We start from the raw sequence: 15,953 nt of genomic DNA, 5'->3' as shown, positions 1-15,953 counted from the left end.
CCGACTGTTAACTCTGTTTCTCTCCACAGGTGCTGCCTGACCTGCTGAATATTTCCAGCATTTTTTTGTGTTTTTTTGGAGCTGTGTGTAATGCAAAGGTTAGAATTGGAGTAATAATCTGCCATAATAGTCCCCCTTAATCCAGTGGAAAGTGAATCCACTACATCACCAGTGTGCTAATTCCACTAAACATAGTCATTCTTTTTTTATCTCACTGAATGACATTTTTATGCTTAGTGGCAACTTGGTTCAAATTGGCCAATGATTCCAGTTGAACCCCATCACATCACCCAGGACTTGGACCCAGGAGCAGGAGTGAGAGTTTATTGCCAATTGACCTCATAGCCAATGATTATACCCACAAGTAATGGCATTTAATTTGTAATGCAGCAGTCACATAACCAGAGAGCTGGAATAACCTGGGAGAAATATCTCTTCATCTCCTGATTATCCATTGACAGGAGTTATAAAGCCGAAGTGTAGTTGCTGGATCATTTCCCTGAAATTCAGCTCTGCTTTTTGTTTGCATAAAGGTAACACTGAAAATATCTTGCCTTTAGGCTATTGCAGTGTTGCCACTCTGTTCCACATAAAACATCTATTACTTACATAAAAGCAAAATACTGCGGATGCTGGAAATCTAGAACAAAAACAAAAATATCTGGAAAAACTCAGCAGGTCTAACTGCACCTGCGAAGAGGGATAAAGTTGACATTATGGACTCGAAACGTCAACTGTATCCCTCTCCGCAGATGCTGTCAGACCTGCTGAGTTTTTCCAGTTATTTTTGTTTTTGGTCTATTACTTGCACTCTTTCTGCTGGTTTGGTGTCCCTTTCCTGGCATATTTCTCTCTCATGTGTCCTTATTCTTTTCTTCATGCCTCCAACTCTTTTGGTGCTTCACTTTCATTCTATTTTTCAATATTTTGTGCTGTGATTTCTTTTGTTTGTGGCCTAGTCCCCTCTGCTGATGATGGTCACCCTGCTGCTGGTGCCCCCTCTAACTAGCTGGGGAGAGACATTCTAAAACCTAATGGAATTGTTGTCCTCTCTGATTTTTCACCAACACCACCCCGGCCACCCCACATGAATTTGAGGAATATTATAGCTTTCTCTCAGAAAATTACCCTCAAACTGGGAAGAAAGCAGCTCAGGGATTAAACCTATACTTTGACCTTGCTTTCAACATCAGTGAACATCGGTATTCCAATTCACCATGTCACCCTTTCCTCGTCTTGTTCTGTGATGTGCACAATAAGTTCTATAATCTTTTACTGATTAGTGAGAGCAACATTCCACAGGCCATGGGCATAGCATCTCATAGCATCATAGCATCTCAACTCTAGAAAATGACCTGGTCACAGTAACAGGTAGCATGTATACATTCAAAGAAATACTCAAGGATGTGCAGGGCAAGATTTATATGCTTAGCTGCAATAATGATGGATTGCTGAATGTGTCCAGTGTTCCATGGTCCTTATTCCTCCACCTGTACATCAGTTGGTGACTTATTTTCCACAATGGACTGCTGCCCAGTGTACATTCCGTATGTATTTATACTGGGGATGCAGCCGCAAAGCATCCAAAAGCCTAATTCTCTCCTATAATCAAAAGCTTTCTTATTCAATGACTTGTTCTCCAGACATACTGGGGATGAATTACACAGCAACGTCATAAAGATATTCAAAGAAACTTTTTTATGATTTTAGAATTTTTTAACCACAGCCTTCGCGAGCATATCTGTATTGTCCCTGTGCGGTGACCAGAATAATCCTCCTCAAAATGTTGGCGAGAGGCTGATTTCATTTGGGTCAACAAACTGTAACAAGTGTCTAATTGATACCAACCATTCAAGTGTTTTTTTAAAAGAAATTCTTTTGGGTTCCTTAATCCTGACGGGAGGTATTGACATCTTACCCCCAGGCCTCCACTTGCAAGCTCATTCACTGTATAGCTGATGGTTTTGTCTAATGGCAGCCATATGTTCAGTAGGCGAGGGGGAGACAATGCTGTTAGCTGGCTGGGAGCAACACACTGGGTTTAATGATGAGGCTCCTCTGTGCTCCCAGCCAAATGCCCTCTTCAATCAACCACCTTCTAGATTAGGGTACGAATGACTGGCAATTATCTTTTATCATTTCTATTTTGCATTCTGAATTTTCTTTCTTGTGGCGTCATTAAGTGTTGCATTTTTTCAGAACTGGCTGTTGCTGTGAGTCAGACTCTAGGGACTGAATCTGATTCCTGCACAGGTCAAGAGCTTGAGGTAAACAGCACAAAGCTGGTGAAAGGTTGCAGAGGTCAATGATAAATGAACATCGGTCAGAGAGACCTTAAGAATGGTTACTATGGGACACCAAATTCTCATTCTAGTGCAGTATTGATGCTCTTCTGATAGTAGTACTGAGACAGGTTTCTGAAATGGAATAAAAGGAGCTGTGCTCTGTGTCTATGTCAAGCCTGACCTTGGAATGGTTGATGCTGAGAAAGGTCAAAAACTGGACCTGTGTATAAGAAAAAAGAAAGGCTTGCCTTTATTTATAGGTCTTGGAGAAAGTGTAAAAGAGATTTACAGGGATGAGGGACTCCAGTTTTGTGGAGAGACTGGAGAAGCTGGGATAAAAACAGAAAATGCTGGAAATACTCAACAGACTGCAGCATCTGTGGAGAGAAACAGAGGGGAGGATTTTCCCCTTATCGGGCGGGCGGGCCCAGGAGCAGCTGCGCAACAGTCCGTCGGCCGGAATTGGGCCCGGACCGCGATTTCACGCTGGCTGGTCAATTAACAGCCGGCCAGCGTGAATTGCGTGCTGAAACGCTCTTGGGTGTGGGGAAGAGGAGGAGGAGGGCAAGTGCGGAAGTCAGGCGCATGCTCGCGGGTGTGCTCAGTGAACGCTTCCTGAAGGCGGAGAGCTGCCTCAGGGAGCTGAAGGTTTTTAACTTTACAAATAAATGTTTTAAAATTAAGGAAAACATGTCCCCTCATGTGACTCTGTCACATGAGCAGGGACGTGCTAAAAATCAGTTTTAAAAGCTTTTATATATTTTTTAATCACTCTCCGAAACCTCATGCCTCTCGTGGATGAGGTTTCGCAAAAAATGCAAAGGCCGCTTGGCCTATTCGCCCGCCCGCCCGCCGACTGTGAGGTTTTTACGGGCAGGGAAAAATTCGATTTGGGCTTAACAGCCCTCATAATTGTTGGCAGGCTCGCTGCTGACTCCCGCGCGCGTCCGCCGACCAAAATATTGCGTGAGTGCGCGATGATGTTGGGGCGCTCAACCCAGCATCATTGCGCACTATTTCACGCTCGTACATGTCGGACGCGTGCCCGCACGCCAAGGTGAAAATTCAGCCCAGAGTGAATGTTTCAGGTCTGTGACTTTCATCTGATGAAAGGTCATCGACCTGAAACACTAACTCTGTTTTTCTCTTCACAGGTGCTGCCTGAGCTACTGAATATTTCCAGCATTTTCTGTTCGCATTTCAGACTTCCGGCATCCGCGGTATTTTGCTTCGAGGGAAGCTGGGATTATTCTCCTTAGGGTTAGAGAAGGTTAATAGGAAATTTGATCAAGGTGTTCAAAATCGGAAAAGGATTTGTTGAAGTAAGGAGAAACTGTTTCTGGTGACAGGAGATTCGGTAGCCAGAGGACACAGATTTAATGTGATTGACAGAAGAATCAGAGGTGACATTGTGGAACATAGCAAGTTGTTGTGATCTGAAAGTGGGGGGGGTTGAAGCATCAGCAGGAATAACTTACAAAAGTAAATTGTATAAATATTCGTAGGGGAAAATTTACAGAGTATGGGGTTAATTGGATAGCTGTGCCAAAGAGCCATCACAGACACGATGGGCCAAATGGCCAACTTCTGTGCTGTATCATTCTATGAATTCGCTTTATGACCGCCGAACATCCTGGAGTGCTTTACACCTAGTTAAATACCTTTGAACAGTAGTTACTGTTGTAATTTAGGAAACATGGCAGCCTATTTATGCACAGCAAAACTCCCATAAACTGCCATGTTGATCACGTCCAGATCACCATTTTTAGTGATGTTGGTTGAGGGATAAATATTGGTCATAGCAACAGCAGGGAAACTTATTTGTACTTCTTCAAAATAATTCCATGGGATCTTTTTAACCTACCTGAGAGAGAAGACGGGGCTCAATAGAACATCTCATCTGAAGGACCGCACCTCCAACAGTGCAGTATCTCCAACAGTACAGATCTCCTTCAGTGCAGATCTCCTTGAGTGCAGGACATCTCCAACTGTGCAGTACTCCCTCAGTACTGCATTGAATACCAGCCTGGGTTTGGTGCTCAACTCTCTGAAGTAGGACTTGAAGCCACAACCTCTAACACCAAGTTGAGAATGTTACCCATTGAGTCATAGCTGACACCTAAATATATAGCCCAAAGTTATGAAGTGAGTGCACACTTGTTGTTCTGATGAGCTTCTAACTTCAATTATCAAAGCCTGGCAGATACTAGGGCACGGATTTTCACCGAGTCAGGCCAACTCAGGAGGCATTTAAAAATGGCAGATGGGACTTGATTCCTGGCTTCCCACCCGATTCCCATTTGTGGCAATTTTGGTCACCCAGTGATAAGGGTGTGGGTAGGAGCCTGCACGGAACATTCCTACCTTGCAGGCTCCATTGCAGAGGTGAGCATCTCAACAACCACCCCAACACCCCCCCGTCCTACCCCCCACCCCCAACCGCCACCTCCGCCACCCCCACCCAAACCCTACTAATTTTGATGGAATCAGGCCCCCTTCTGTAGGTAGATGTAAATCACACCCATTCTGAGTCGTCGTGAACCATGGGGAAACCACAGTCTCCTGTCATCAACTAAAGCAAAAAACAGGCATTTGGCACTCCCGTTGAAATACATTGGCCCTGTTATCTTCTCAAAGCTGTCAATCAATCACAGTCATTCATGGTATCAATGTCAGAAGCTTTTCTTCACTTCAGACCTCTTAATTTTGTTTAAATAAACAGACAGGCAATGGAAAAGCTCTTGAAAGAAACAGCAAGTTATTACAAGGTAATAGAGATGACAATCAAATGCAGTTTTCCCTCCCCTATGCATCTGTATAAACATTTGTTTGCTGAGATCTAAGTGCATTAGCCATTCTTGGAGCTCAGCCAGGCATTCGTAATAAAGCCATCTGTTCAGCCTGCTTTTGTTGATACAGTTGTCAGATGTCCTCATTATCAATGCTTGGCTGAACTCCAAGAATGGTTAATGCACTTAGATCTCAGGAAGTAATGTTTATACAGCTGCAGAGGGGAAGGAAAACTTTGATTGATAGATCTCTATAACCCTGTAATAACCTGTGTGTTTATTTGCACAAGATTAGGATGTCCAAAGTGGATTAAAGCTTCTGACATTGATACAATGAATGGCTGTGGTTGATTGACACTTTAAATAGGTTGTAAGCTTTTATTTTCAAAGGATTTTTCCAAGGTCTTGGTTTATTGTGTCAACATTAGGATTACTTCAAAGACTTTCAAGACTTGCCAGTGTTTCTGTTCTGTACTTTATGGATACTGGGTGAGTGGGTATGGAGAATGCATGGGTGGGCAAGGAAGGGGCTTTGGGAATATGAGGGGCATAGAAGGGATATAAGGAGGCATGTGGGGTGGGTGGGTGGTGGGGGTTGAGAGATGGTGAGAGTTTGAGGGCCAGACTTTCATCATTAAAACTAGGCTGATGTCCCAGTAAACAGAATTGCAAAATTGTTATGGCACAGAAGAAGCTGTTTAACCCATTGTGCCTGCACTGGCTCTCTGAATGAGTAGCTCACCTAGTACCACTCCCCTGCCTTCTCTCCGTAATCCTGCACACTCTTCCTTTTCAGGTAACCAATCTAGTTCCCTTTTGAATTCTTCAGTTGGATCTGCCTCCACCACACTCTTAGGCAGTGCATTCCGAACTCTAACCACTCACTGTGTAAAAAGTTTTCTCCTCGTATCAATTTTGCTCCTTTCACTATTCACTTTAACTCTGTGCCCTCTCATTCTCCAAGGTGGGTGTTCCAGCTTGCAAGGCCTTTTCATCTACCACCACCCCCCCCCCACCCCCCACACCTCCCCCGCCACGTTGCTGCGTTGGGTTTGACTCCATCCTGCCTCCACCTCCCAATAGTGAAAATGTGGTGGCTGGGGGTCTTTATCAAGGAGACAAGTTTGCTGAGTTGGGAAATTTCACAACTCCTTCCTCAAAAAAATCTGGGCCTAGGCCTGTGACTAAATTCCCACTTTCTGTGCTCAGTTAACTGACTTCCGCCAGAGCAATGGTGGGGGCCATTTAGTTGAATTTGAGGGGAACTATTGCCCTGACTACCATCCAGTTACTCCTGTTCTGACTACCATCCAGTCACTCCTGTTGGCAAAAACTGCAGCCATCGGAACGATGGCTGGTTGGGTGGGGAGAGCTGAGGGAATGGCGATTCTCACAGCTCAAGTTAGCAACGTCAGGGCCAGGATTTTTAGGATGGTGGGGTTTCCCATCCTGCCACCCTGAAGTGTCTCTGGAGAACGCATCGCCGTAGATACTAGCTGTCCAACAGAAGCAAGGAGTTCCTCCAAGGAGCGTTAATTGGCTGGAAGCGGGTCTTCCACCCCTCAGTTGGGAGGAAGCCCCACCTCAGGGAGTTGCCGGCCGATAGCCCCAGCAGTGCCAAAAGCTGCAGTGGACAGGGCTGGGACCACAAGCAATCCCCAGAAACTAAGTTCCGGGAGTCCAAGACCAGGCAAGCGTTGGGGTATCAGGGTGGGAAGGGGAGGTGAGGCTCGGGGAGGTGGGCAGAGGGGTTGGGGATGTTGGCGGAGAGACCGCGGGTGGGGAGAGAGCACCCATGTGGGACAGACCTTGTTGGTGGAGAGGTGAGGGGTGTCCGATGTTGAAAGGAGGCCATTGATAGACTTCCTGCCCAAGGCCTGAGCAGCATCACCATCTGGGCTCTTCCCCCTCCACCCCCTGAGCTGCTGAACTCCTCCCACCAGCCTGAAAATTGATTGGCCACTTAAGGGCCTCAATTGGGGAAATGGCTGTTGCAGCAACCTAGTCTCCACCCATCCCACCTTAAAATTATGGAGAGGTCAGGGTGGGCGGGATCCTGGTGGGAAGACCATCTGAGGAATTTTACGGGGCCCCCTGCCTACAAAACCGCTGCTGGAAAGTCGTAAAATTCTGCCCCAGGAGTGGGGTAGGGTAGAGTGTTCAAAAATGGAACCCAAAGCATCAAAGGTACAGAGAACATGTGGTGGACATGTACCAAAAAGTTTGAAGCCACTAATCAAATGATGATCTTCCCTCAGTTCTTCTGGCCATGAAGGAGGACAGTGAGAAGGTTCCAGTGTTACTGACAGACTACATTTTAAAAGGTAAGAATTTTTTTAAAATACCGAAATGTGTATATATAATGAACATGTTCTCTTTGCCCTCTTTCTCTTCTTGTCCACACCTCACACCGTCCTCAGTCTGGCAAGCAATTAGCCTCCTCCACCAATGTTTTGCTGAGCCTGGCCACCCCAAAGTGCTCAAAATGAAACCTGGGAAGATGCTCATCTGTGGTTCTTGGCTTTATGGATTGGGAGACTCAATGTATGAAGGATAATTGGTGTTGACTAATGTCTGGTCAGTTGGCTGTGCAGCACACAGGGTTACTGGTACATCACCATGAGACGGTTAAAACTATAGGAGTTGATTTAGCTGCAAGAGTCATACAGTTTGAGATTGCTTATATATTTTCCCTCTTATTACCTTAGGATACCTGTTGGCCAGCATTGGTTCAGCAAGGTCAGGAGAGGCAAGTCCCTCTTGATCCTCATGGATGGGAATTAAGAATTGATTTCTCTCCAGTTGAGCAGTTACTCAGAAAATGACCTGGAGAATGTAAAGTATAAAAGCAGGAAATTGAGACTGGGAAAGAACAAAAATTAGTATTGTATCTGTCAGTTCTTATGAAATATGCTTGCAGGAGTAGTGCTACTCACTAACTTTTTCTTAATGGCCGCAGACCTAGCTGTGGTTTTGGTTTAAGACCACAGTCAGGATGCTGTTATACGACAGAATGATGGACGTGATTCCCCATATCATCACCTCCCGATTTCAATCCTGCTCCTGCCAAATGGAGACCATTTGAGAAAAATCACTTAACTGATTCTAATTCTTAATATGGCCCTCTCACTTGTTAGGTAGAAAGTGAGTTCATTCTTCCTCCTAATTACATTCTTTTAGAGCTTGAGAGCAAACAAAAAGAAGAATGTACATTTATATAGCACCTTTCACAACCTCAGGACATGGAGATTGTTGATCTACAAGGGAGTCAAAGATTATGGAGGGCAGGCAGCAAAGTGGAGTTAAGGCCATCATCAGATCAGCCATGATCTTATTGTGTGGCAGAGCAGACTTGAGGGGCTGAATGGCCCACTCCTGCTCCTATTTCATATCTATTTATGTATTTATGTTCTTATCCCAAAGTACTTCACAAGCAATGAAGTACTATTATTATTGTAACATAGGGAAACACAGCAGCCAAATTGTACACAATCAGGTCCCCAAATAACAAGGAAACTAATGACCAGATAACCTCTTTTAGTGGTGTTAGTTCAAGGATAAATGTTGGTCAGGACACCTCCTCTGCTAGTCTTCCGTTAGCAGCAAAGAATTATGAGTGAGGAGTTAGGGTTTCCATTTATTTTCCTATTTGAGAGGCATCATCTCCAACAGTACATCACTCCCTCCATACCATGCTGGAGTCAGACTGGATATGTGTTCAAATCTCTGGAGTGGGGCTTTAATCCATGACCTTCTGATATAGTGGGCTTTCACCAAATGAAGGCTGATATGAACACTGAGTCTCAGATTGGCCAAGATCCCACAAGGGGATAGACTGTGAATGGAGGCCCACAGGATGTGGAGCAGCAAGTCTGCCAGCTGAACGTGGTTAAGCACCCCCCCCCCCCCCTCCCGACACCCCCCCCCAGGTCGAATGATAAATACAAAAACAATAGATGGAAGTTAATATGAAGGTTTAATGAATATCTGGGATCTTGTATCCTTCTGGAGAATTCTAAGAAGATATTGTGTGCAATTTGGCAGAATAATTTTGGGTCTTGTTAGCTTCTTGTTAATGTCATGTGGTGCCTCCCCTTCATATCTCCAACATATTTGGACATGTGTGTCATTTGGTGTCTGCCCTTCATGTCTCCATCATGTTTTGACATGTATGTCATGTGTCTGCCCTTCATATCTCCATCATATTTTGACATGTATGTCATGTGTCTGCCCTTCATATCTCCATCATGTTTTGACATGTATGTCATGTGTCTGCCCTTCATATCTCCATCTTGTTTTGACATGTATGTCATGTGTCTGCCCTTTATATCTCCATCTTGTTTTGACATGTATGTCATGTGTCTGCCCTTCATATCTCCATCTTGTTTTGACATGTATGTCATGTGTCTGCCCTTCATATCTCCATCTTGTTTTGACATGTCTCTTTTCCTTTCCAGTTTTGTGCCCAACTTAAATCCAGGCATTGTCCCCATGGAAAGCCAGGATTGACTGGGCTGCCAGATTTCCGCTTGCAGGCTGCATTCCAAGGCCAAAATAATTTCCCGACTGCTAACTACGTGAAACTGTCTCCATCAACTAGAAGAATGGGAATGACCAAAATGAAAAGAATGTGGTTTCTTAAGCTTCGGGAAAGGTTTTGTAAATAACATATTTTTAAGGATCAACTGATATTGGGGTTGATGTCAATAATCCAATTGCAGAAAGCATCCACAAACAGCATGGAAACTAACAGGAACAATCTAGCTGTACTTAATCTGTCTCGTCTTGATCATTGGGCATGTTCTGTGCTGGGGTTATGGAAATTAAAGCCTGTATAATAATCCAGTCCTGCTTTTGGGGATTTCCAGTAAGTATTGTTGCTGTTTCATTTGTTCTGAGTTAACTCCGCTTCCATGATGGATCACACAGATCTTTTGTTATTGGTTGAAGGGTCAAAAGATGTGGCAGTCTCATTAAAGCCACAGGGTTGTCATGATATTTCAATGTGCCGCAGACCTAAAATAGTGAATAGTGAGGAATCCTCTATGAAATCTTTTGAAGTTGACTGTGTTTCAAATAGCAGAGGTACTGCAGAGATTGAGGTGGTCAACAGGGCAAATAACAATGTTACCAGGGCAGACCTGATAACTTCCAGTAGTTGCCACCAAGTGACAATTATATCTCACAATTGCTCGTTCTTGCTCCAACAGATATTTGGGCAGATAAATGGAAGTATTCACCTGAACCACAATCCATATTGATGCACAGATATTGGGAAATGATTTGTGCCGAAGTCACCAGAGCCAAAGTCTCTCACTGTGCCAGCTATTCTCTAGTGGGGACAGCTCCATTGGAATAGGAAAGAGTTTTCATATCTGGGATGATTCGCATTCATGGTTTTAGCATCATTTATGACTTCAGGGAAACATCTCCGACGGTGGTCTTCATAGTTGGTCATCGAATGGTGAGCTTGTAAACTAACATGAGTGGAATGACCAGCCGGCCAGCATTACTGTCAGCAGCAAAAGGAACTCAATTAAGATGCTATTTGGCAAAATTTCAGTCCCAGCATCTCCCTGGTCAGTGAAGCCATTAACAATTTCCCTGTTACATGATCAGAGCACAGTGAAAACACGCTGCAGCGAGCAGCTTCCATTGCTGTGCCGTGCCAGACCAATACAAAGCCCGGCTGCTTACCATTTCAGTTCTACTCTCTTACCTTATAAAGGTATCTATTGGCTCTTTCCTCTGTTCAATGCTCTGTAATGGTCATCTCCATAAAGTGACCTTTCTATATAAAATGCCATGTCTTTAATGTGTCCTTTCTAACACACCTTGCCTCTTTTATAATAAAAAAACTCAGCAGGGCTGGCAGCATCTGTGGAGAGAGAAACAGAGTTAACGTTTCGAGTCCAATATGACTCTTGCGGTGATCTCTAAGTGAGGAGACCATCTTGTAGCTTGCCCGCTCTGTAATATTCCTTTACCATATAAGCATGTCCTTTCTTTGTAAGAAACTTCTCTGAGATGGCCTGTTAAGTAGCCCTCTCTCTCTCTCTCTCTCTCTCTCTCTCTGTGATATGACCTCTCTCCAGTCCCAAACTCTTCCCCTTTCATGTAACCTACTGAATTTCAAAAGAGGACATAAATGGAGGAAGGAACATTCAGAGCATCCGGTCATTCCACTAAAACTGAAAGAGCCAATCCAGAATTTTATCACTTATGGAAACCTTGGAGAAACAACGTTTCTGCTAGTGTAGTAGTGAATATTTGTGTGAATTCCTGCAGAAATTCAGCCCCCTTAACTTCAATTTCCTTATGTATCCTGATTCCATCTCACCTGGAGTTTGAATCTGTGCTTTGATCTCAGTGGACTGCTTCCCTTTATGATGCAGGATGCTTGCATTTTTGACCATGGGCTTGTTTTGCATAAGCCATGCACGTAAATCAAGTAAATGTTGCTATGGCAACAATGAAGCTGCAGGATTGTTGGCTGGCAAGGGCGGGTACATATTGAGCTCTAGTGCCCAGCTTTCAAATTGGTTTCAAATGTCAAGCCTATCTCACTAGGTGCTGCTGCTGTGAGTGTAGTGAGTTCCCATGGCATAATTTGCTACATTTACACCATGGGAGAAATCGGGCGTTAACAGACGCTGGGGTTGAAACCACGGAACAATTAGGGGAGGGAGGGGTAGCAGTCAGCACAAATAAATTTGCTCCAATTCAGGAGAAAATTCCAATAGAGGGGAAAATTGCTTTCTGACTTCTGATGCTTGCTCCTTAGCGCTTTATAATCCTGCTCCTATTGAATTCGGTGTTGCCTAAGAAACCAGAATTCTTTCAGCAGACGCGTTCATGCTTCATTGTACCATCCACGTCCTCAATGGCAAAGATAGATTGCTCAGTGTGTTGCAGATTGTGTAAATATTGTTCAAATTTAGTGTTTCTGAAGAGAGAATCGTGCCCAATAAACCTGAAGATCAGTCATAGTTCAGTATTATCTTAGTGGTGTTCTGACTATTCATTTCCAAGATGAATGTGGTTTATGTAAAGAAGGAAGTGTAACCACTTAGACAGTGGACTTACAGAACATGAGGCTTTGAAAAATCTAACCTTACGATCCACATTACTCACCCTTCCTGGGTGTGATATTTATAAGGGCCCAGGCTGTAAGAAACCTTTAAAAATTAAAGGCGCTGAAAACCTTAAACTGACCGTAACGTTTGCCTGTGATAGTTGTGGAAATCTGGAACTGTTGAGGCGAAGGTTCATTTGATAATTTCAAAACTGAAATTGATAGATCTTTGTTAGGGTATAAGGGATTGGGGAACCAAGGCAGGGTTAGATGGAGTTAAGATGCAGATCAGCCATGACCTAACTGAATGGTGGAACAGGATCAAGTGGCCTACCCCTGTACCAAATGCTCCGATGATTGTAGGCTACTGAAATTCACAAAGGCTTTGTGCTTTTTCCCTGAAGCATGCATTCAATCTACGTGGAGCAATTGGGAAAACTACTCTTTCATAAGGAAGTCTCCATCAGTCTTGTTCTGGCCCGGTCCTCATGCAGAGGTGGATGTACAGTTTGAAACATGTGCAAGAGCCTCAGTCATCACAGTGATCCAAACCAGAACACTTTCTACAAAGTGAAATTCAAACTTTAAACAGTGTGTTTGATGGCGACCTTTCATTGTTCAAATTTAGTGTTTCTGAAGAGAGAATCGTGCCCAATAAACCTGAAGATTAGTCATAGTTCAGTATTATCTTAGTGGTGTTCTGACTAGTTATTCATTTCCAAAATGAATGTGGTTTATGTAAAGAAGGAAGTGTAACCACTTAGACAGTGGACTTACAGAATATGAGGCTTTGAGAAATCTAACCTTACGACCCACATTACTCACCCTTCCTGGGTGAAACATTGATGGCGACGATTCATATCCTACTGCAGCAAGGAAATAGATGACACTATGAATTATGCACATTGAAGATTTGTTGAGAGTTACTTGTACAAGTCAGTCAGAATTAGGTGCCTGACATGATATTTTGGATTGTTGGGTCCCTGCCCAATTTTCTGTCCCACGGACAAGTGCATCCAAGGTGTAATGGGTTTACAAATCACCCCTAAATGACATGAGTTCTCATAGATTCCAACCAGTTTCCAGTGTGTGAATCCACAGTGCAAAACTGCTCACAATTTAACACTGATTAGGCTCTAACTTGATGGTCTCCCTCAGAGAGGTTACAAGGATTTTTTTTTTATTATTCGTTCAAGGGATGTGGGCTTCACTGGCTGGGCCAGCATTTATTGTCCATCCCCAGTTGTCCTTGAGAAGGTGGTGGTGAGCTGCCTTCTTGAACTGCTGCAGTTCATGTGGTATAGGTACACCCACAGTGCTGTTAGGAAGGTAGTTCCAGGAATTTGACCCAGCGACAGTGAAGGAACGGCGATATATTTCCAAGTCTGGATGGTGATTGACTTGGGGAGGATCTTCCAGGTGGTGGTGTTCCCATCTATCTGCTGCCCTTGTCCTTCTAGACAGTAATGGTCGTGGGTTTGGAAGGTGCTGTCGAAGGATCCTTGGTGAGTTCCTGCAGTACATCTTGTAGATGGTACACACTGCTGCTACTGTGTGTCAGTGGTGGACGGAGTGAATGTTTGTGGATGTGGTGCCAATCAAATGGGCTGTTTGATTGCTGAGAAAGAGTTGGAAATGTTATTCTGGTCTAGGGGTGAGAGCATTTTTTTGCTGAGATTGAGATTAAGACGCATTGTTTGTGAAGAGTAGTAGAAATGTTATTCTGCATTTTACCAGTGCCATAGCTGATTTGGGAGTGTTCGATGGGACAGTTAAAAGGAACTTCACTCTGCTTGTAACGCATGCTCTCACAGACCTGAGAATATCCAACCAGAGCAAAGACACTAAAATTAAAAAGCGTTCCACCAAGATGTGGCTTGAAACAAAAATCATACAAAGACAGAAATAAAGAAAAACCTTGTGTCAATTCTCGAACTTACAGCTGCAGCTGTAACTCACGATTTATCTTATTTTAAGCAATGATTGTGGTTTATGGTAAAACTCTTGTCACTTGAACATGTGTACAGCTGGACTCACACAAAATGAAAGGTTGTGGATCAGGGGGAATAATGAGGCTCTAAACTTAAAACTTTCACATGCCTCCCCCTCACTCCCCCCCCCAAAAAATTACATTCTATTGGTTGGACTCCAAGTAAACTACGATGCATAATGCTAGAAATCTAAAATCAGAACAAGGAAGTGCCAAAAACATAGCAAGTCCAAGTCTAGAGAAAGGGTCTCCACCTAAACATTAACCCACCTTAACAGATGCTGGTGGACCTTTTTGTGTAATTGAGTATTTTCTGGTTTTGCTTTCCAAAGGCTCATGGATGCTGTCAATAAAGAGAGCTAAAGTACCTGGATTGAGTATGGTGTCACACTGGTCAATAAGTGAATGTATTTCATTGATACTGGAAGACAAATATTAGTAGTGATCGTTACATTATGCTGATTTGTTTTTGTGAGAGAATAGAAACAGAGATTCTGCCAAACAAATGCTTGTCTGACTGCTTTCCTGTAATGATGTGTACACATCTTCTAGTGTTCCACCTTTAAAGAGACAATACCCATGTATCCTGTTTTTCTCTCTTGTGCGCTGAATCAGTCTGGACATCCTCTCCTCCCCCACATTCACGTTATTGAATTATTTTGACAAGGTAAAATTGTTCAGAGATCAGACACCTTCCAGTGTTACTTTCTGTTGACACACCAGCGCATTTTGCTCCGGCAGTATCTCTGGCTGACTCACTTGGATGTCCAACTTCAGGGCCTGACACTCCAATGCACTAATTATTGACCTACCTCTGGCTTGCATACGGTCAATGGGACTTGGTACTGTAGCTATAGGCATAGTTACCCCCTCCCGCACCACTGCCCGGACAATATCACTTGTGCTTTATGATTGGTCAGCATGTGGTGTGTTGTGGAAGTTTTTTCTCTCCTCGCTCCCCCACTCCCCCACCCCTCACCAGTGGAGTATTCTGCAAATTAGAACATTTGGCCCAGGCAATGATTGACAGTGCTCACCACCTTCAGTAGCAGGCAGAATGGAATAAGAGGCAGACCAAGGACTTGAATAGACCATCAATAAGGAATGAGGTGGATCTTCTCTTATCTCCTGCCCTGGTACTGGGGGCTGCCTAGTTTTTTTTTTACATTTTTGTACAAAATTTCTCTCCCTCTCCCCTGACATAAGAGCCCCGCTGTCCCCCAGCCCAAAGCAAGAGTTAAACTTATATGGAGTGAAATGGATGCCGCAACTCTTTCCAAGAGGGGATGATCCAGTTCAGGAACGATTCCCTTTTCCTTAGTAATAGGAAATTCTGCGACTCATCACAGAGGGAGTTGCTGGGTTTAAGAGTAGATGGTGGGGGTCATCTAGAGCAACAAAACCACAACACATTATCCGCTACTCGCTAAAACCACTACAGACAAATTTAAACTCAATCTTGCAGTCCATTTAAAAAGAAAGCGATATTGTCTCTTTAAAATTATACTTCTGTAACTAATGTCTGTCAGATAATTGCTAGACATGATAAAGTTGTAACTGAAAATGTTAACATAATTGACAATAAAGGTTTGCAATGTTTTATACACATGGAACTAGTCCAACTCTTTTCAAAGTGAAAATCCTGCCACATCGCAGCATGTGTAGCAGCTCAGGTTTATAAATCAGAATGTTATGGGTTCAAGTCCAAACCAGGGCATGAGTGTAATCTGGCTTGGCACTGGGTCAGTGCTGATAGGGTGCTACGTTGGCAGTGTTACCAGGGATGATTTTTATGTCAGTAATGCCCTGTCAGT

The 15,953-nt window shown here is 43.7% G+C and overlaps 1 protein-coding gene across 2 annotated transcripts in view; it reads left to right on the top strand.

The window, feature by feature from the left end:
• Positions 1–9,942, top strand: part of fez1 (fasciculation and elongation protein zeta 1 (zygin I)) — a 78,411-nt gene extending 68,469 nt beyond the window's left edge. For both annotated transcript variants that reach the window (XM_078531269.1, XM_078531261.1), the window contains 2 exons: positions 7,333–7,398; positions 9,532–9,942. In XM_078531269.1, the coding sequence (XP_078387395.1) occupies positions 7,333–7,398; positions 9,532–9,548 (83 nt within the window). In that variant the 3' untranslated portion in view covers positions 9,549–9,942. The remainder of the gene's footprint in view (positions 1–7,332; positions 7,399–9,531) is intronic.
• Positions 9,943–15,953: the final 6,011 nt, after the last annotated feature.

The sequence above is a fragment of the Cetorhinus maximus genome, chromosome 2 (genome assembly GCF_964194155.1).
Source record: "Cetorhinus maximus chromosome 2, sCetMax3.hap1.1, whole genome shotgun sequence".
NCBI classification, from domain to species: Eukaryota; Metazoa; Chordata; class Chondrichthyes; order Lamniformes; family Cetorhinidae; genus Cetorhinus; species Cetorhinus maximus.
This window is presented reverse-complemented; position numbering and strand designations above follow the sequence as displayed.